Raw genomic sequence first — 21,477 nt, forward strand, 5'->3', positions numbered from 1 at the left:
GTTCACTCCAAACACTTTAAACCCCCATAAAGTTGAAAAGTATATTCCAAATCCTGAAGGCTCCAGCTTCTAAGATTGGAAATTAAACTGCTATGAAATGGTAGCTTTTATACCACTTCTGCAGCTGTCAACTATTCACAGCAATGGAGAGTTATTGAGAACCCGACACACTTACCTGACGTGATCCCCGAGCGCAAGGAACCTCGTAAAGAAAACTCGGAAAAATCGTTAGGACCTGGTAAAATGCTGCTTAAATACCTTTAAACAGCTCCTTAAGTATTTCAATTGCTTGACCTGCCGCTTAGTGCCGGGTCTACAAACCCCAGGCAGAGCCGGCACTTGGGAAATTAACAAGGAAGCAGTTCAGAGCGGAATACCACCCCACCCCATCAATCTTTAAGATTTTGACAGCGGACCCGCCTCCAAACTCGCCCTCTGAGCGCCGGCAAGATTCCGGCCTGTGTGTGTGTTTGCTAAATAGCTTTCCCCCTCGCTAAGTCACTAAAGATCTCTGGTCTTTAGTTTCATGAATGGTTTTAGTTGTTTATAATGTCAGTGACCGAATAAAGGAAAGGAAGTGTATTTTTCTGCAGACTTCTCTTCCCTATTAACAATCGTGTGGCATGAGTATGAGGATTTATCAGAAGCTTGTACACCAACCCTATTGCACTTCAACGTTGTTAATGGCTCTGACATTTAAAATATTCTGCATTTAGCTGTTCTGCTCATATAATTAGTGTTGAAAAGAACTACTAGAATTCTTGTTTTTATTGAATGAAGGGATCAACTGCATATTCATTTTCTCTCTTTCACCCTCCCTTCTCTCACCCAACAGCGACAAGATGTTTCCAGCCCTGGGTTTTGGTGCACAGCTACCTCCTGACTGGAAGGTAAGGTTCTCATTGTTAGATTATTAACCATTATTTACAATTATTTGTGGTAATTCAGTCACCCTATCTAAACTATTGTAACTGAGTTTGCCTGGGTCTGTTGAGAGCCCATATTTTAAATGGACGTTGTTGGAGGGGACTGGGTGGTACTCTAAGTTTACAAGTTGCCTTTCCAACTCTGTGTGTGTGTGTATTTGTGTGTGTGTGTGTGTGTGTGTGTGTGTCCAATTCAAATCCCACCCAAACTGATGGGATGAAAATCTCATCTCTCTGTTGGCTGTCACAGCCCTACATGAATGGAGTTTGTGTCGTCACAAGACTTCAGTATTGCAGCCTGCAATTTTACATTGAATTCGGAATTTAACATGGAGATAGTTGGTAAGCCCTTCTAAAATTGGTACTAAGAAGCACTGTGAGGGCAAACTGTGGACAGGTTTAATCTGCATCATATCAAATTGTACCTGACCTCGGAGTGCTCAAAATTGACACTGGACTTAAAAACAATCTTCCACTCACTGGCACAGACAATTTGAGAAGTTCAAATGTTCACAAAAAAATAATTAGGACTTTCTTTATCTCTGAAATGTTGCTCTCATCCTTACATGCAATACGATGTGTGAATGATTCACGATGTGTTGCATGCTGCCTGCTGTCTGGTTTAAAAGGTAACCATTTGCTCGCACTGTAATGAACTTCATTTTCTTTCTTCATGGTCTAAGACTGGGTTCAATTTCTTAAGTACTGACCCTTGCTACCTTCTATCAATTGTAGTGAATAGGGATATAGAGCAAGGTGTTTACACACAGTTTGGGGCAAGAGGAACGACTTTCCTGCTTTTCTGTTCAGCACGACTGATACAGTGATATCGAAAGACCCTTAGCTCAAGCATGGCTAACTCAAATAAAGCAGCAGCCTGATTTCCAAAGTGTCAATGTAACATCCAGTCATTCACATCACTAATTCATGCAAATAATATTTAAATGTATAATCCTGGATGGTGTGGTTATATAACAGCTTGGAGCAATGGTGTGGTAGGGTACGGGATTGCATTTGTGATTTCCGATGGAGCAAGTTCCTAATCTCAGCGATGCCATTGAGGCAGGGTACCAAGTGCGGGGGGTGGTAGACGAGGTATGGAGTGTGGGGGATGGTAGATCAGGTATGGAGTGTGGGGGATGGTAGATCAGGTATGGAGTGTGGGGGATGGTACATCAGGTATGGAGTGTGGGGGATGGTAGACGAGGTATGGAGTGTGGGGGATGGTAGATCAGGTATGGAGTGAGGTGGATGGTAGATCAGGTATGGAGTGAGGGGGATGGTAGATCAGGTATGGAGTGAGGTGGATGGTAGATCAGGTATGGAGTGTGGGGGATGGTAGATCAGGTATGGAGTGTGGGGGATGGTAGATCAGGTATGGAGTGTGGGGGATGGTACATCAGGTATGGAGTGTGGGGGATGGTAGACGAGGTATGGAGTGTGGGGAATGGTAGATCAGGTATGGAGTGAGGTGGATGGTAGATCAGGTATGGAGTGAGGGGGATGGTAGATCAGGTATGGAGTGAGGTGGATGGTAGATCAGGTATGGAGTGTGGGGGATGGTAGATCAGGTATGGAGTGTGGGGGATGGTAGATCAGGTATGGAGTGTGGGGGATGGTACATCAGGTATGGAGTGTGGGGGATGGTAGACGAGGTATGGAGTGTGGGGGATGGTAGATCAGGTATGGAGTGAGGTGGGTGGTAGATCAGGTATGGAGTGAGGGGGATGGTAGATGAGGTATGGAGTGCGGGGGATGGTAGATCACGTATGGAGTGAGGGGGATTGTAGATCACGTATGGAGTGTGGGGGATGGTAGATCAGGTATGGAGTGAGGGGGATGGTAGATCAGGTATGGAGTGTGGGGGATGGTAGATGAGGTATGGAGTGCGGGGGATGGTAGATCAGGTATGGAGTGAGGTGGATGGTAGATCAGGTATGGAGTGCGGGGGATGGTAGATCAGGTATGGAGTGAGGGGGATGATAGATCAGGTATGGAGTGTGGGGGATGGTAGATCAGGTATGGAGTGTGGGGGATGGTAGATCAGGTATGGAGTGCGGGGGATGGTAGATCAGGTATGGAGTGAGGGGGATGGTAGATCAGGTAGGGAGTGTGGGGGATAGTAGGTCAGGTATGGAGTGTGGGGGATGGTAGATCAGGTATGGAGTGTGGGGGATGGTAGACGAGGTATGGAGTGTGGGGGATGGTAGATCAGGTATGGAGTGTGGGGGATGGTAGATCAGATATGGAGTGTGGGGGATGGTAGATCAGATATGGAGTGCGGGGGATGGTAGATCAGATATGGAGTGTGGGGGATGGTAGATCAGGTATGGAGTGAGGGGGATGGTAGATCAGGTACGGAGTGTGGGGGAGGGTAGATCAGGTATGGAGTGTGGGGGATGGTAGATCAGGTATGGAGTGAGGTGGATGGTAGATCAGGTATGGAGTGTGGGTGATGGTAGATCAGGTATGGAGTGTGGGGGATGGTAGATGAGGTATGGAGTGTGGGGGATGATAGATCAGATATGGAGTGCGGGGGATGGTAGATCAGGTATGGAATGTGGGGGATGGTAGACGAGGTATGGAGTGTGGGGGATGGTAAATCAGGTATGGAGTGTGAGGGATGGTAGATCAGGTATGGAGTGCGGGGGATGGTAGATCAGATATGGAGTGAGGGGGATGGTAGATGAGGTATGGAGTGCGGGGGATGGTAGATGAGGTATGGAGTGCGGGGGATGGTAGATGAGGTATGGAGTGAGGGGGATGGTAGATCAGGTATGGAGTGAGGGGGATGGTAGATGAGGTATGGAGTGCGGGGGATGGTAGATGAGGTATGGAGTGAGGGGGATGGTAGATCAGGTATGGAGTGCGGGGGATGGTAGATCAGGTATGGAGTGAGGGGGATGATAGATCAGGTATGGAGTGTGGGGGATGGTAGATCAGGTATGGAGTGTGGGGGATGGTAGATCAGGTATGGAGTGCGGGGGATGGTAGATCAGGTATGGAGTGCGGGGGATGGTAGATCAGATATGGAGTGTGGGGGATGCTAGATCAGGTATGGAGTGAGGGGGATGGTGGATCAGGTATGGAGTGTGGGGGATGGTAGATCAGGTATGGAGTGTGGGGGATGGTAGATCAGGTATGGAGTGTGGGGGATGGTAGATCAGGTATGGAGTGTGGGGGATGGTAGATCAGGTATGGAGTGAGGTGGATGGTAGATCAGGTATGGAGTGCGGGGGATGGTAGGTCAGGTATGGAGTGTGGGGGATGGTAGATCAGGTATGGAGTGTGGGGGATGGTAGACGAGGTATGGAGTGTGGGGGATGGTAGATCAGGTATGGAGTGTGGGGGATGGTAGATCAGGTATGGAGTGCGGGGGATGGTAGATCAGATATGGAGTGTGGGGGATGCTAGATCATGTATGGAGTGAGGGGGATGGTGGATCAGGTATAGAGTGTGGGGGATGGTAGATCAGGTATGGAGTGTGGGGGATGGTAGATCAGGTATGGAGTGTGGGGGATGGTAGATCAGGTATGGAGTGTGGGGGATGGTAGACGAGGTATGGAGTGTGGGGGATGGTAGATCAGATATGGAGTGTGGGGGATTGTAGATCAGGTATGGAGTGTGGGGGATGGTAGACGAGGTATGGAGTGTGGGGGATGGTAGACGAGGTATGGAGTGTGGGGGATGGTAGATCATGTATGGAGTGTGGGGGATGGTAGATCAGGTATGGAGTGTGGGGGATGGTAGACGAGGTATGGAGTGTGGGGGATGGTAGATCAGGTATGGAGTGTGGGGGATGGTAGATCAGGTATGGAGTGCGGGGGATGGTAGATCAGATATGGAGTGTGGGGGATGCTAGATCAGGTATGGAGTGAGGGGGATGGTGGATCAGGTATGGAGTGTGGGGGATGGTAGATCAGGTATGGAGTGTGGGGGATGGTAGATCAGGTATGGAGTGTGGGGGATGGTAGATCAGGTATGGAGTGTGGGGGATGGTAGACGAGGTATGGAGTGTGGGGGATGGTAGATCAGATATGGAGTGTGGGGGATTGTAGATCAGGTATGGAGTGTGGGGGATGGTAGACGAGGTATGGAGTGTGGGGGATGGTAGATCAGGTATGGAGTGTGGGGGATGGTAGATCAGGTATGGAGTGTGGGGGATGGTAGATCAGGTATGGAGTGTGGGGGATGGTAGACGAGGTATGGAGTGTGGGGGATGGTAGATCAGGTATGGAGTGCGGGGGATGGTAGATGAGGTATGGAGTGTGGGGGATGGTAGATCAGGTATGGAGTGTGGGGGATCGTAGACGAGGTATGGAGTGTGGGGGATGGTAGATGAGGTATGGAGTGCGGGGGATGGTAGATCAGGTATGGAGTGCAGGGGATGGTAGATCAGGTATGGAGTGTGGGGGATGGTAGATCAGGTATGGAGTGTGGGGGATGGTAGATGAAGTATGGAGTGAGGGGGATGGTAGATCAGGTATGGAGTGTGGGGGATGGTAGACGAGGTATGGAGTGTGGGGGATGGTAAATCAGGTATGGAGTGTGGGGGATGGTAGATCAGGTATGAAGTGCGGGGGATGGTAGATGAGGTATGGAGTGTGGGGGATGGTAGATCAGGTATGGAGTGTGGGGGATGGTAGATCAGGTATGGAGTGAGGGGGATGGTAGATCAGGTATGAAGTGTGGGGGGTGGTAGACGAGGTATGGAGTGTGGGGGATGGTAGATCAGGTATGGAGTGAGGGGGATAGTAGATCAGGTATGGAGTGTGGGGGATGGTAGATCAGGTATGAAGTGTGGGGGATGGTAGACGAGGTATGGAGTGCGGGGGATGGTAGATCAGGTATAGAGTGTGGGGGATGGTAGATCAGGTATGGAGTGTGGGGGATGGTAGATCAGGTATGTAGTGTGGGGGATGGTGGATCAGGTATGAAGTGTGGGGGATGGTAGACGAAGTATGGAGTGTGGGGGATAGTAGATCAGGTATGGAGTGTGGGGGATGGTAGATCAGGTACGCAGTGTGGGGGATGGTAGGTCAGGTATGGAGTGTGGGGGATGGTAGATGAGGTATGGAGTGAGGGAGATGGTAGATCAGGTATGGAGTGTGGGGGATGGTAGATCAGGTATGGAGTGTGGGGGATGGTAGATCAGGTATGGAGTGTGGGGGATGGTAGATCAGTTATGGAGTGTGGGGGATGGTAGATCAGGTATGGAGTGTGGGGGATGGTATACGAGGTATGGAGTGTGGGGGATGGTAGATCAGGTATGGAGTGTGGGGGATGGTAGATCAGATATGGAGTGCGGGGATGGTAGATCAGGTGTTGAGTGGGGTACCAGACCTTTCCCCACTGAGAAGGTGTGTCACCCCAGTACATATTTTCACAGAGTTATAAATATTCAGATAGATTCCACGTTATGTTTACATTGCTCCTTTAGTTGTTAGCTGTTCTGTCTAACAACTGCATTCATCCTTCGTTGTTCACACTGAGTGTGATTAGTCAAGCACCTTGGTCCTAATGTCACACAAACACTTTCTTCTCAACGATCCTGTTTGGTGGAATAAATGTTTTAAATTCAAACAAATTATGTCTTAAAGGATCAAATGGGCTCAACTACAATTATTACGTCATTTTTTAAAAAATACGTAGACTACAGGAATACTGAATCAAGTGTAAACTTGCTTGGCAAATTAGTTATGTGCACATTGGAGACCTTAGTAATTGGAGGGAGATGAATGAGTGGATGGTGCCCTCCCTCTGAGACTCTGGTTCAGATCCAGCTCAAACTCCAAGTGGCAGATTCCCTTGTCTGAAGGCCAGTGTGAAATGATTTTTGGCCATCTCAGGTGAGCTGTGCTGCGCATGGTCCACAGCATGAAAGTGGCCACAATTTGACACAGATTAGCAGTTATGTGAAATAGAAATGAAGCAGGAGAGGAGGGTAATCTTCTGAGGCATCTTGTTGGGGAGGAGTGGAAGCAGTGACTGAGCCAGCAGTGCCTGATACTGGCACAGGGCAAAGGAATGGAAAATCTGTGTTTCCCTGCACTGCCAATGGCCTCCTCCATCGCGCAAAGTGAGAATCGAACGTTGGCAGTGACTTATCCTGCTCACTCTGGCGTGAATTGGAATTAACAGGGGGCCCTGTTTTTTTTTATTGTGAACATTTAGCCTTCTGATATTCAGTTAAAGCTAGAGTGTTTGAAGACCAGTCCCTCAAAACTGTCACCAAGCTCATGGTCTACAGGGCCGTAGTAATACCCACCTCCTGTATGGCTCAGAGATGTGGACCATGTATAGTAGACACCTCAAGTCACTGGAGAAATACCACCAACGATGTCTCCGCAAGATCCTGCAAATCCCCTGGGAGGACAGTCGCACAAACATTAGCGTCCTCGTCCAGGCCAACATCCCCAGCATTGAAGCACTGACCACATTTGATCAGCTTCGTTGGGCAGGCCACATAATTTGCATGCCAGACACAGACTCCCAAAGCAAGCACTCTGCTCGGAACTCCTTCATGGCAAACGAGCCAAAGGCAGGCAGAGGAAACGTTACAAGGACACCCTCAAAGCCTCCCTGATAAAGTGCGACATCCCTACTGACACCTGGGAGTCCCTGGCCATAGACTGCCCTAAGTGGAGGAAGTGCATTCGGGAGAGCGCTGAGCTCCTTGAGTATCGTCGCCAAGAGCATGCAGAGATCAAGCGCAAGCAGTGGAAGGAGCGTACGGCAAACCAGGCTCCCTGCCCACTCTTTCCCTCAACGACTATCTGTCCCACCTGTAACAGAGACTATGGTTCTCATATTGGACTGTACAACCACCTAAGAATTCACGCTAAGAGTAGAAGCAAGTCTTCCTCGATTCCGAGGGACTGCCTATGATGATGATGATGATGACAGCACTATTGTTTGTACAATTGATACTGACAGTTTATCAGATCTGAGGCCACAGACGTTGTCAGGACTGATATTAATCTAATGTCTCCAGCCAGAGCACGAAGAATATGATGTTCTGAATACATTATACGATACAATAGAACCCTCTTCTGTTTGAACACAGCATTGTTCAAATCCAATTACTGGAATATGAAGACACTCTTCACATCATCCAATAAGCCTCACTCATACGTCACAGCTTTAGATAAAAACGCATTTCTTGTGATTTTGTCATTATAAAAGACTAATATAAAGTACTTACTCTGTAATATTCTCCTTGCTGTGTCAATGAAGGAGGGAGGATGTGCTGTGCTGTATGAGAAGTGCGTCATTTATAAAAGTTGTGTATTTAACTGAATGATATCTCTGATAGCTCTGCTTGTCAAATCCCAGAAGCCGGATGACGATCGCTGTCCATTACAACTCCCTCAATAGCATCAAATCAGCACACATTAAATAATGCAAGGTATTCAGAAAGTTGTAATATCTTTATAAAGAATAAGATATTCTGGAGTTTGATCCAGCTGCTAAACTACACAGTTAAGGTAATGCCAATATGAGCTTCATGTTTGAGATTTTAAAATTAGCATCCTTGCTTTCGAATCGCTCCATGGCCTTGCCTCTCCCTATCTCTGTAATCTCCTCCAGCCCTTTTTGACAACGCTCCTGTGAAACGCCTTGGGACATTTTAATACATTAACGGTGCTATGTAAATGCAAGTTGTTGTTTGTTTGATTTGGCTCAATTCCATACCAGGCTCTTGATTGATGACACACTCCAACCCATTTGATATCCTGTCTTCCCTTTCACTTGGGAACAGTCATGTTTCCCTTAATATATACCTAACGTATGAGATGTAATGGTATGGAGCATGTATGACCTGGACGTGTGTATACAGGGCATCATTTCAAATGACACGAAACTTGGAAATGTAATAAACAGTGAAAAGGATAGTAACAGGTTTCAGGAGGACATAGACAACAATAACAATAAATACAATAACTTGTATTTATAATAGCACCTTTAACATAGTGAAACGTCCAAAGGTGCTTGACAGGATTATTATGAGATTTTAAAAATTTGACACTGAGCCGCATAATTAGAAATTAACGCAGTAAACAGGTAGGCTTTAAGGAGCGTCTTGAAGGAGGAAAGAGAGGCGGAGAGGTTTAGACAGGAAGTTCCAGAGCTTGGGGCCTAGGCAACAGAAGGCACGGCCACCAATGGTTGAGCGATTATAATCAGGGATGCTCAAGAGGGCAAAATTAGAGGACGCAGACATCTCGGGGGCGGGGTGGGGGGGTTGTGGGGCTGGAGGAGAGTAGAGAGAGAGGGAGGGGCGAGGCCATGGAGGAATTTGAAAAAAAGGATGAGAATTTTGAAATTGAGGTGTTGCTTAACCGGAAACCAATGTAGGCCAGCGAGTACAGGGATGATGGGTGAGCGGGACTTGGTGCGAGTTAGGACACGGGCAGCCGAGTTTTGGATCACCTCTAGCTTACATAAGGTAGAATGTGGGAGGCCAGCCAGCTGTGCGTAGGAACAGTCAAGTCTAGAGGCAACAAGGGCATCGATGAGGGCTTCAGCAGCGGATGAGCTGAGGCAAGGGCGGAGACAGGCAAAGTTACAGAGGTGGACAGAGGAGGTCTTAGTTATGCTGCGGATATGTGGTTGAAAGCTCATTTCAGGGTCAAATATGACACCAAGGTTGCGAACAGTCTGGTTCAGCCTCGGACAGAATTTGGGGAGAGGGATGGAGTCGGTGGCTAGGGAACGGAGTTTGCGGCGGGGACCGAAAAAAATGGCTTCGGCCTTCCCAACATTCAATTGGAGAAAATTTCCGCTCATCCAGAACTGGATGTTGGACAAGCAGTCTGACAATTTAGAAACCATGGAGGGGTCGAGAGATGTTGTAGTGAGGTAGAGATAGGTGTCATCAGCGTACATGTGGAAACTGATGCTCACCCCCTTTCTGAGGCCTTTCAGATCTGTGTCAACACACACAAGTTCCTACTCGTTAATGAATTAGTGCCCAATAGGAAGCAGTAATCTTGCCAGGTCCTCACACAAAGGTGATGTCAGTAAGCTGAACCCGGAGTCAAGGCCAGGTTTTGGAGACCTCCAGTCATGCGGGTTCAAACTCCCAGAGTGTTCAGACCCGCACTTAAATCTGAGCGATTCGCTCCCCAAAACCTTTACATTAAATTGGTTTTAATATCGTGGAATTCTATTTTCTGCTAATTAGGCTCTGGTTATATAACATAAATAAACAAATCTAATAGGGCATCGTCTGTCTGCACGATGTCAACGAGCTCGTTTAGGGGGAAAAATAACATCTCTTTTTGCAACAGCAACAGATGTCCAAAGAGAAAAGATGAATCAATTAAACTGCAGCAGGAGGTCTTATGTATTCCTCTCATTAGTTGGCCCTTGAGAATGATAATGTTTTTCTGTGAATGATTTATGGTGAGGAAGCATCAGATTTAGACTTGGGACCCTCTGTCCCCTCCTCCCAAACATAAAGTAGCAAAAAAAAACATTGATTCAAATATTTTCAACCTGGTGCCTTCTGCCCCAAAGGGTCCAGCAAAGTGTCGTCTGTAGACTTCTGCCCTTTGCTCTTGGGTTTCTCGCAATCTTAATTGGAATTAGGTGGAGTGAATGCACGAGCCCCACAATCCTGAAGCTCGCCCTCACTGTGGCATATTTTCACGACACTATTTCGAAGAAGAGGAGAGTTCTCTCAGTGCCTTGGCCAATATTTACCCCCAAAACAACATGGCTTAAAACAGATGATCTGGTCATTTATCTCATTGCCATTTGTGGGGCTTTGTGTGTGAAAATTGGTATTTGACTGCCCTAAAACAGCGGCTGCATCAAAAAAGGGGCTTCATTGCCTCTGATGCACTGTGGAATATCCTAGGGACCTGAAAGGGGCTATATATAAATGTCAATTCTTTTGTAAGTAGAACAGAAACAGAACATACATCTCAGGTCTGGGTGCATCCCAGTTTCGATTTTTGACGAGTTACTGTGTAGTCCACAGCTCAGTTCTTGGGGGATTTTTGGCCTAAAGGCAGAACATGAAGGTCATGTAAATGCAAGAAGACCCAATAGGAACACAGGAATTGCTAGACGGAAAAGGACCACGGTCCATCTAGTTCACCATCTACCATCCTGGTAATCCCATGATAAATAATAATGGAGTCATTGACTAATTACAGCAATCAATCTCGATCAATTAGTCTTCAACAGATTACAAAATGACATGAGGAAACACCCAGGAGGTGGGAGAGAGTTGGAAACCATAGGTCCCTTTTCCTCCCCAGTATGCTACACTTGCATATCATTTCACAAATTACTCATGTACTGTGTCCCAAAATCTTACTTTCTGCAAGAAATCCATCGAATTGTCATTGAATGAATCAATTCTAACTCCCTAGTGAGTTTGTTCCAGAGATTGATGTAGGAACAGGAGTGTTCACGAGCCTTTTCCATCATTCAGTTAGATCTGTATCTTAACTCCATTCACCCAATGGGTTCCTTATCCAACAATAACCTTACCTAACTAAAAGCTAGCGTTTGAGCCGACATCCACAGCCTTTTGGGGGAGGGAGTTCCAGATTTTCACTGGAAATTTGAGGCTGGAAAGGTCTCTCATTGAATGGGGAGCTACTCTTTATTCTTTTTGATATTCAGATTTATTTTGATGAAGTGAATTATTAAATCTGAATGACAGCTGATGCTAACTCAGCCTGTGTTTCCTCATTCTTTATTCTGCACTTGCTTTGCAAAGATCATAATGATGATCTCTCCTAGTCTCTGGTTTGCAGTTATTTTAAGAGCCACGTTGCTATGGTAAGTTCTAAAATGTACATTTACTGAATGAAAAGGATAAATGTAAAGGACCTGACATTGGCCATCACTTTTCAAATAAATTCTATCATTATTAATCTGGTTTATTTTTTTCAAAATCTCCATTTCTGCAGATGGTGGCTTGCAGGACACATAATACATCTATTGTTGTGTTACAGATTGTGAATGTTTTTCTGCCAAATTCAAAACATCCTTGTTAATTAGTTAAAGATGCACTTCACTAGTTGTATTGTTCTGAGTGTATAAATCTGACTGAACTGTTCCTTCTAGGATCATATGGAGTTTGAATGAAAGGACACAGATTAATAGGTGTTTGATAGATGTCTCTTGTGGATGTGCCTGTTGCCATGACACAGCAATATCCGCGGATTAAAAATGGGAAAGCCAGTATTTAAACGCAAATATCATTGGCTGCAAACTGGTCGTGATAATCTCTTTAAATGTTAACCACTTGGTGCACAACAGCAACTTGTATTTTGTAGCCCTCCTCACAGATTGATAAACTTGCAGAATGGGTATATAATTGACAAATGGATTTCAACATAGATAATTGTGAGGTATTACATTTTTGTTAGAAAAATTAGGAGATCGCATATTACTTGGAAAATAGAGGAATAAAGGGATCTGGGAGTACAAAAAAACAAATCATTAAAAGTAGCGACGTAGGTTAATAAGGCCATAACAAAAGCAAACCAGGCACTCGGGTTTATTTCTAGAGGGATAGAATTGCAAAGTAGAGAAGTTATGTTAAATCTATATCAAACCTTGGTTAGACCGCACTTGAAGTACTGTGTACAATTCTGTCGCCATATTATAAAAAGGATATAAAAGCACCGGAGAGGGTGCAAAAAAGATTTACAAGAATTATGAGATTTCTACCCATCAGAAAAGGATGAACAGGCTTTTCTCTTGAAAAGAGAAGGCTGAGGGTTAACCAAATAGAGGTCTTTAAATTTATGAAAATTTTTGATAGGAGTAGATACAGAGAGTGAAAACTATAGAGGCTATCAATATAAGATGGTCACAAAGAAATCAAATCGGGAATTCAGAAGAAGCTTCTTTACCCAGAGAGTGGAGAAAATGTGGAGCGTGCTTCCACAGGGAGTGGTTGAGGTAAAAAAAAAAGATGCATTTAGGGGGGAGCTAGATAAGCACATGAGGGAGAAGGGAATAGAGATTTATGCTGATAGAGTTAGATGAGCAAGGATGGGAGGATGCTTGAGTGGAGCATAAACGCCAGCATCAACTGGTTGGGCCTGTTTCTGTACTGTATATACCACATCATTCTATGCAAAAGGACATCTCTGAGCACCTTGCATGGGAGGGAGCAGTGGGCAGCAGTCAGGAAGTAAGGGAGCTTAACAGGAGAGATAGAATGCACGGTCAGAGAGAGAGAGAGGTGCAAGAGGCCTTTTGATGACTGGGGAGAGGTAACAAGGTGCAGAGGTTTTGGAAAATAATTCTTGTAGATCAGCCTCTGATGATGGAGCAGAGAGCAAGCAATAATCCAGAGGGATGTATGGCAGAGGAACCTTCCTAAATAGGGTGAGGTAAGGTCATGGAGGGATTTGAAATTGAAAGTATCATGAAATAAATCTTGGGACAGAGAGAACCAGCTAAGTTGGGTGAGGACAGGAAAGATGAGTGTCCAGCAGGTAAGGAGTCTTACTTTTGAGATAAATTAGTTAAATGCAGAGACTGATAATGTTTCATTATTATAATTATTCTGTATGAATATACAGTCATAACCATTGCAGTTATATTCGTGTTATGACAAGACAGCTAACATGTTAAAATCCTTCATCAGATAGAAAGTAAATGTTGCCTAGTGTGATTGGATAAATTGAGTTGATGGTCTGTAGATTGACAGTCTGTGTACCAGCACCAGGAATTCTAATGGATAATAGGAAATACCCTGTCAATCAAACGGTCCACAAGGATTTCTATTTGTAGCATTCTGAATAGCGTGAAGGATGGAGGCAAGTTTCCCAATACAACTTGCCTACAAAAGGCCCATCAGTCGGGAGGCGTCAGCGGGAGGTCGAGGAGGCGTCGAGGAGGCGGAGCAGCAGAGTCGGGAGGCCTACAAAAGGCCCATCAGTCGGGAGGCGCCAGCGGGAGGTCGAGGAGGCGTCAAGGAGGTGGAGCAGCAGAGTCGGGAGCCTACAAAAGGCCCATCAGTCAGAAGGCGCCAGCGGGAGATCGAGGAGGCGTCAAGGAGGTGGAGCAGCAGAGTCGGGAGCCTACAAAAGGCCCATCAGTCAGAAGGCGCCAGCGGGAGATCGAGGAGGCCCAGCCGGTGCAGCTGCAGCAGGGAGGCAAAAAGAAAATTGAAAGAAATCGAAATGTGATGTCACAGCCAAGGGGGTAAATGATTGGTGAGGAGCTTTTCTTTTTTCTTTTCTTTATCTGTAAGTAACCTTTAGCATTGTTGTTGCCAAATTAAGTTAATCTAAGGGTTAAGACATGGCAGGAGAGCTCGGACACGTGTTATGCTCCTCCTGTACTATGTGGGAAGTCAGGGACGCTTCCAGTGTCCCTGACGACTACGTGTGCAGGAAGTGTATCCGCCTGCAGCTCCTGACGGACCGCATTGCGGAATTGGAGCTGCAGGTGGATTCACTCTTGGGCATCCATGATGCTGAGAATGATGTGAATAGCACGTTTAGCAAGTTGGTCTTACCGCAGGTAAAGGGTACACAGCCAAATAGGGAATGGGTGACTAACAGGAAGAGCAGTGCAAGGAAGGTAATGCAGGGGTCCCCTGTGGTCATCCCCTGCAAAACAGATACATCGCTTTCGGTACTGTTGAGGGGGATGACTCATCAGGGGAGAGCAGCAGCAGCCAAGTTCATGGCACCGTGGGTGGCTCTGCTGCACAGGAGGGCAGGAAAAAGAGTGGGAGAGCTATAGTGATAGGGGATTCGATTGTAAGGGGAATAAATAGGCGTTTCTGTGGCCACAACCGAGACTCCAGGATGTTATGTTGCCTCCCTGGTGCAAGGGTGAAGGATGTCTCGGAGTGGGTGCAGGACATTCTGAAAAAGGGAGGGTGAACAGCCAGTTGTCATGGTGCATATAGGTACCAACGATATAGGTAAAAAACGACATGAGGTCCTACGAGACAAATTTAGGGAGCTAGGAGCTAAATTAAAAAGTAGGACCTCAAAAGTAGTAATCTCAGGATTGCTACCAGTGCCACATGCTAGCCAGAGTAGGAATCGCAGGATAACTCAGATGAATACGTGGCTTAAGGAGTGGTGCAGAAGGTAGGGTTTCAAATTCCTGGGACATTCGAACCGGTTCTGGGGGAGGTGGGACCAGTACAAACCGGACAGTCTGCACCTGGGCAGGACCGGAACCAATGTCCTAGGGGGAGTGTTTGCTAGTGCTGTTGGGGAGGAGTTAAACTAACATGGCAGGGGGGTGGGAACCTATGCAGTGAGACAGAGAGAAATAAAATGGAGTCAGAAGCAAAAGATAGAAAGGAGAATAGTAAAAGTGGAGGGCAGAGAAACCCAAGGCAAAAAACAAAAAGGCCACATTACAGCAAAATTCTAAAGGGGCAAAGTGTGTTAAAAAGACAAGCCTAAAGGCTCTATGCCTCAATGCGAGGAGTATTCGGAATAAGGTGGATGAATTAATTGCGCAGATAGCAGTTAACTGATATGATGTAATTGGCATCACGGAGATATGGCTCCAGGATGACCAAGGCTGGGAACTCAACATCCAGGGGTATTCAACATTTAGGAAGGATAGACAGAAAGGAAAAGGAGGCGGGGTGGCGTTGCTGGTTAAAGAGGATATTAATGCAATGGTAAGGAGGGACATTAGCCTGGATGATGTGGAATCTGTATGGATGGAGCTGCGGAATACCAAAGGGCAGAAAACACAAGTAGGAGTTGTGTCCAGGCCACCACGCAGTAGTAGTGAGGTTGGGGACAGCATCAAACAAGAAATAAGGGATGTGTGCAATAAAGGTACAGCAGTTATCATGGGCGACTTTAATCTACATATAGATTGGGCTAACCAAACTGGTAGCAATGCGGTGGAGGAGGATTTCCTGGAGTGTATTAGGGATGGTTTTCTAGACCAATATGTCGAGCAACCAACTAGAGAGCTGGCCATCCTAGACTGGGTGATGTGTAATGAGAAGGGACTAATTAACAATCTTGTTGTGCGAGGCCCCTTGGGGAAAAATGACCATAATATGGTAGAATTCTTGATTAAGATGGAGAGTGACACAGTTAATTTGGAAACTAGGGTCCTGAACTTAAGGAAAGGTAACTTCGACGGTATGAGGTGTGAATTGGCTAGAATAGACTGGCGAATGATACTTAAAGGGTTGACGGTGGATAAGCAATGGCAAACATTTAAAGATCACATGGATGAACTTCAACAAGTGTACATCCCTGTCTGGAGTAAAAATAAAACGGGGAAGGTGGCTCAACCGTGGCTAACAAGGGAAATTAAGGATAGTGTTAAAACCAAGGAAGAGGCATATAAATTGGCTAGAAAAAGCAACAAACCTGAGGACTGGGAGAAATTTAGAATTCAACAGAGGAGGACTAACAGTTTAATTAAGAGGGGGAAAATAGAGTATGAGAGGAAGCTTGCAGGGAACATAAAAACTGACTGCAAAAGTTTCTATAAATATGTGAAGAGAAAAAGATTAGTGAAGACAAACATAGGTCCCTTGCAGTCGGATTCAGGTGAATTTATAATGGGGAACAAAGAAATGGCAGACCAATTGAACAAATACTTTGGTTCTGTCTTCACGAAGGAAGACACAAATAACCTTCCGGATGGACTTGGGGACAGTGGGTCTAGTGAGAAGGAGAAACTGAAGGATATCCTTATTAGGCGTGAAATTGTGTTAGGGAAATTGATGGGATTGAAGGCCGATAAATCCCTGGGGACTTATAGTCTGCATCTCAGAGTACTTAAGGAAGTGGCTCTAGAAATAGTGGATGCATTGGTGATCATTTTCCAACAGTCTTTCGACTCTGGATCAGTTCCTATGGACTGGAGGGTAACTTGTGTAACACCACTTTTTAAAAAAGGAGGGAGAGAGAAAGCGGGTAATTATAGACCGGTTAGCTTGACATCAGTAGTGGGGAAAATGTTGGAACCAATCATTAAGGATGAAATAGCAGTGCATTTGGAAAGCAGTGACAGGATTGGACCAAGTCAGCATGGATTTATGAAAGGAAAATCATGCTTGATAGATCTTCTGGAATTTTTTGAGGATGTAACTAGTCGAGTGGACAAGGAAGAACCAGTGCATGTGGTGTATTTGGACTTTCAAAAGGCTTTTGACAAGGTACCACACATGAGATTGGTGTGCAAAATCAAAGCACATGGTATTGGGGGTAATGTACTGACATGGATAGAGAACTGGTTGGCAGACAGGAAGCAGAGAGTCGGGATAAACGGGTACTTTTCAGAATGGCAGGCAGTGACTAGTGGAGTGCCGCAGGGCTCAGTGCTGGGACCCCAGCTCTTTACAATATACATTAACGATTCAGATGAAGGAATTGAGTGTAATATCTCCAAGTTTGCAGATGGCACGAAACTGGGTGGCGGTGTGAGCTGTGAGGAGGATGCTAAGAGGCTGCAGGGTGACTTAGACAGGTTAGGTGAGTGGGCAAATGCATGGCAGATGCAGTATAATGTGGATAAATGTGAGGTTATCCACTTTGGGGGCAAAAACACGAAGGCAGAATATTATCTGAATGGCGGCAGATTAGGAAAAGGGGAGGTGCAATGAGACCTGGGTGTCATGGTTCATCAGTCATTGAAAGTTGGCATGCAGGTACAGCAGGCGGTGAAGAAGGCAAATGGTATGTTGGCCTTCATAGCTAGGGGATTAGCATATAGGAGCAGGGAGGTCTTACTGCAGTTGTACAGGGCCTTGGTGAGGCTTCACCTGGAATATTGTGTTCAATTTTGGTCTCCTAATCTGAGGAAGAACATTCTTGCTATTGAGGGAGTTCAGCGAAGGTTCACCAAACTGATTCCAGGGATGGCTGGACTGATATATGAGGAGAGACTGGATCAACTGGGCCTTTATACACTGGAGTTTAGAAGGATGAGAGGGGATCTCATAGAAACATATAAGATTCTGACGGGACTGGACAGGTTAGATGCGGGAAGAATGTTCCCGATGTTGGGGAAGTCCAGAACCAGGGGACATAATCTTAGGATAAGGGGTAGGCCATTTAGGACTGAGATGATGGGAAACTTCTCACTCAGAGAGTTGTTAACCTGTGGAATTTCCTGCCGCAGAGAGTTATTGATGCCAGTTCATTGGATATATTCAAGAGTGAGTTAGATTTGGCCCTTACGGCTAAAGGGATCAAGGGGTATGGCGAGAAAGCAGGAAAGGGATACTGAGGGAATGATCAGCCATGATCTTATTGAATGGTGGTGCAGGCTCGAAGGGCCGAATGGCCTACTCCTGCACCTATTTTCTATGTTTCTGTGTTTCTAATACAAAGAGCAGGCACAGCTTTCAATCTGTGGCATGCGAGTAACAGGAGAATCTATTGACCTCAGTAAAATGTTCCTTCACAAACGTTCTGCGCTTAGCAATGGAAGTTTATTTGCACTGAAATTGCAAAGATAGCTGGGCTTTTGGAGAACATAATGTGCGTTTCATATATATTCATGTTTTGTATCACAATCTGAGCCTGTTCCTTTAGTAAAGCTCCATGTTGTCAGTAAACTGAAGCGTCAAAACATTCTTTCATTACAACAGGCTGTTATCAAGCGGTGTTATCACAAAAATAATAGCTTTCTGATCGACATTCATGCTCATCTAAGGCAGAGAACCCTGCTATCTTCCTGCTTTGTAGAGCTTGTCTTACTGTTTTTTTTCTTGTAAACCTCTATGAAGCTGTCCTGCTTGGTAATGCACCTAGAGCGGTACAGCATCAATGGGCTGATAGACTGGTGCCTGTATTACAAACAGTAACTCACTAACCTTTCTATTTAGTAAAATTTACAAGGTGTGCGGGAACAGATATACGAACATACGAATAATGACAAACAGGTAAAGATCCTGTGGTCCATCCAGTTTGTCCAACATTGTTGTGTATGGAGAAAGAGTCAGACTGAACACTGTGAGCTCAAAGTAAAGTGTGACCTTAGTCTTTTATTGCAGGTGTCCAGAGTGCCTCTCCAACCTGTGAGGCCTCCTTAAATATCTGTGCTCCCAAGGGATTATGGGATCTCTTGGGACTCCAGGGGATGAGCCCTCTGATGGCTGTACAGATTAAATACGAGTTCACAACGCTTGAAGCTATCATTAATAAAGAAATAGCGAGACATCTAGATAGGAATAGTGCAATCAAGCAGACACAACATGGATTCATGAAGGGGAAATCATGTTTAACTAATTTACTGGAATTCTTTGAGGATATAATAAGCATGGTGGATAGAGGTGTACCGATGGATGTGGTGTATTAAGATTTCCAAAAGGCATTCGATAAGGTGCCACACAAAAGGTTACTGCAGAAGATAAAGGTACGTGGAGTCAGAGGAAATGTATTAGCATGGATCGAGAATTGACTGGCAAACAGAAAGCAGAGAGTCGGGATAAATGGGTCCTTTTCGGGTTGGAAATCGGTGGTTACTGGTGTGCCGCAGGGATCGGTGCTGGGACCACAACTGTTTACAATATACATAGATGACCTGGAAGAGGGGACAGAGTGTAGTGTAACAAAATTTGCAGATGACACAAAGATTAGTGGGAAAGCGGTTGTGTAGAGGACACAGAGAGGCTGCAAAGAGATTTAGATAGGTTAAGCGAATGGGCTAAGGTTTGGCAGATGGAATACAATGTCGGAAAATGTGAGGTCATCCACCTTGGAAAAAAAAACAGTAAAAGGGAATATTATTTGAATGGGGAGAAATTACAACATGCTGCGGTGCAGAGGGACCTGGGGGTCCTTGTGCATGAATCCCAAAAAGTTAGTTTGCAGGTGCAGCAGGTAATCAGGAAGGTGAATGGAATGTTGGCCTTCATTGCGAGAGGGATGGAGTACAAAAGCAGGGAGGTCCTGCTGCAACTGTATAGGATATTGGTGAGGCCGCACGTGGAGTACAGCATGCAGGTTTGGTCACCTTACTTAAGGAAGGATATACTGGCTTTGGAGGGGGTACAGAGACGATTCACTAGGCTGATTCCGGAGATGAGGGGGTTACCTTATGATGATAGATTGAGTAGACTGGGTCTTTACTCGTTGGAGTTCAGAAGGATGAGGGGTGATCTTACAGAAACATTTAAAATAATGAAAGGGATCGACAAGATAGAGGCAGAGAGGTTGTTTCCACTGGTCGGGGAGACTAGAACTAGGGGGCACAGCTTCAAAATACGGGGGAGCCAATTTAAAACCGAGTTGAGAAGGAATTTCTTTTCCCAGAGGGTTGTAAATCTGTGGAATTCTCTGCCCAAGGAAGCAGTTGAGGCTAGCTCATTGAATGTATTCAAATCACAGATAGATAGATTTTTAACCAATCAGGGAATTAAGGGTTATGGGGAGCGGGTGGGTAAGTGGAGCTGAGTCCACGGCCAGATCAGCCATGATCTTGTTGAATGGCGGAGCAGACTCGAGGGGCTAGATGGCCTACTCCTGTTCCTAATTCTTATGTTCTTATGTTCTTATGTTTATAACAACACTCCCCCCACACCCCCAAAATCAATAGTGTAACTATTTACAATGTGAGTCGATCTGGGGCCCTTCTTGCCCTGGTTGATCGTCTCGGTGTGAAAGCTGGTGTTGTTGGATCATTTGTTGAACCCTCGCTGGGCTGCTGTGCAGCTGGCCTTGCTGGGCTGCCTGGTGTGTTCGGTCCTGCTGGGCTGCTGTGGATGATGGGTTCTGCTTCATGGTCAACCGTGATGCCGGTTGCCACTGGTGTGTATGTTGGGGGATCAAAAAAGGTAGGGTCCAAAGTGGGTTGCTCAGGATAGTCTGTAAATCTGAGTTTGATTTGGTCCAAGTGTTTCCGGTGAATGAGTCCATTTGAAAGTTTGACCCGAAATACCCTACTCCCCTCTTTGGCCACGACAGTGCCGGGAAGCCATTTGGGACCATGTCCATAATTCAATACAAATACAGGATCATTGATTTCAATCTCGCGTGACACATTTGCGCTATCATGGTATGCACTTTGTTGAAGCCGCCTGCTCTCTACCTGTTCATGTAGATCAGGGTGAACTAACGAGAGCCTTGACTTAAGTGCTCTTTTCAGTAAAGGGATAAATACCAACGCATCGGCCCGCATCCAGAGATGGACGCTCATGTTGTCCGCATACAACTACGCCATCCGCCACAGGCCAGGCACAGAAAACTGCGCCGATGCTCTCAGTAGGTTGCCATTGCCCACCACAGGGGTGGAAATGGCACAGCCCTCAGATCTAGCCATGGTTATGGAAGTATTTGAGAGTGAGCAATCACCCGTCACTGCCCAGCAGATGAAAACCTGGACAAGCCAGGACCCCTTATTATCTCTAGTCAAAAGCTATTTGCTTCACGGGAGCCGTTCCAGTGTCCCAGTGGAAATGCAGGAAGAGATTAAGTCGTTTCAGCGGCGCAAACATGAAATGTCTATACAAGCAGACTGCCTTCTGTGAGGCAATCGAGTAGTGGTCCCCAAGAAGGGCAGAGACACCTTCATCAATAACCTCCGCAGTTCAGCAGGTGGGATCCCAGTGAGCGAGTGGGGT

At 45.9% G+C, this 21,477-nt stretch overlaps 1 protein-coding gene across 1 annotated transcript in view; it reads left to right on the forward strand.

Moving 5' to 3' along the window:
• cpne2 (copine II) overlaps window positions 1–21,477 on the forward strand; it is a 274,630-nt gene that overhangs the window by 148,650 nt on the left and 104,503 nt on the right. The window contains exon 11 of the mRNA XM_070897910.1: window positions 836–890. Within this exon, the coding sequence (XP_070754011.1) occupies window positions 836–890 (55 nt within the window). The remainder of the gene's footprint in view (window positions 1–835; window positions 891–21,477) is intronic.

Source organism: Pristiophorus japonicus, chromosome 13 (assembly GCF_044704955.1).
Source record: "Pristiophorus japonicus isolate sPriJap1 chromosome 13, sPriJap1.hap1, whole genome shotgun sequence".
Taxonomy (NCBI): Eukaryota; Metazoa; Chordata; class Chondrichthyes; family Pristiophoridae; genus Pristiophorus; species Pristiophorus japonicus.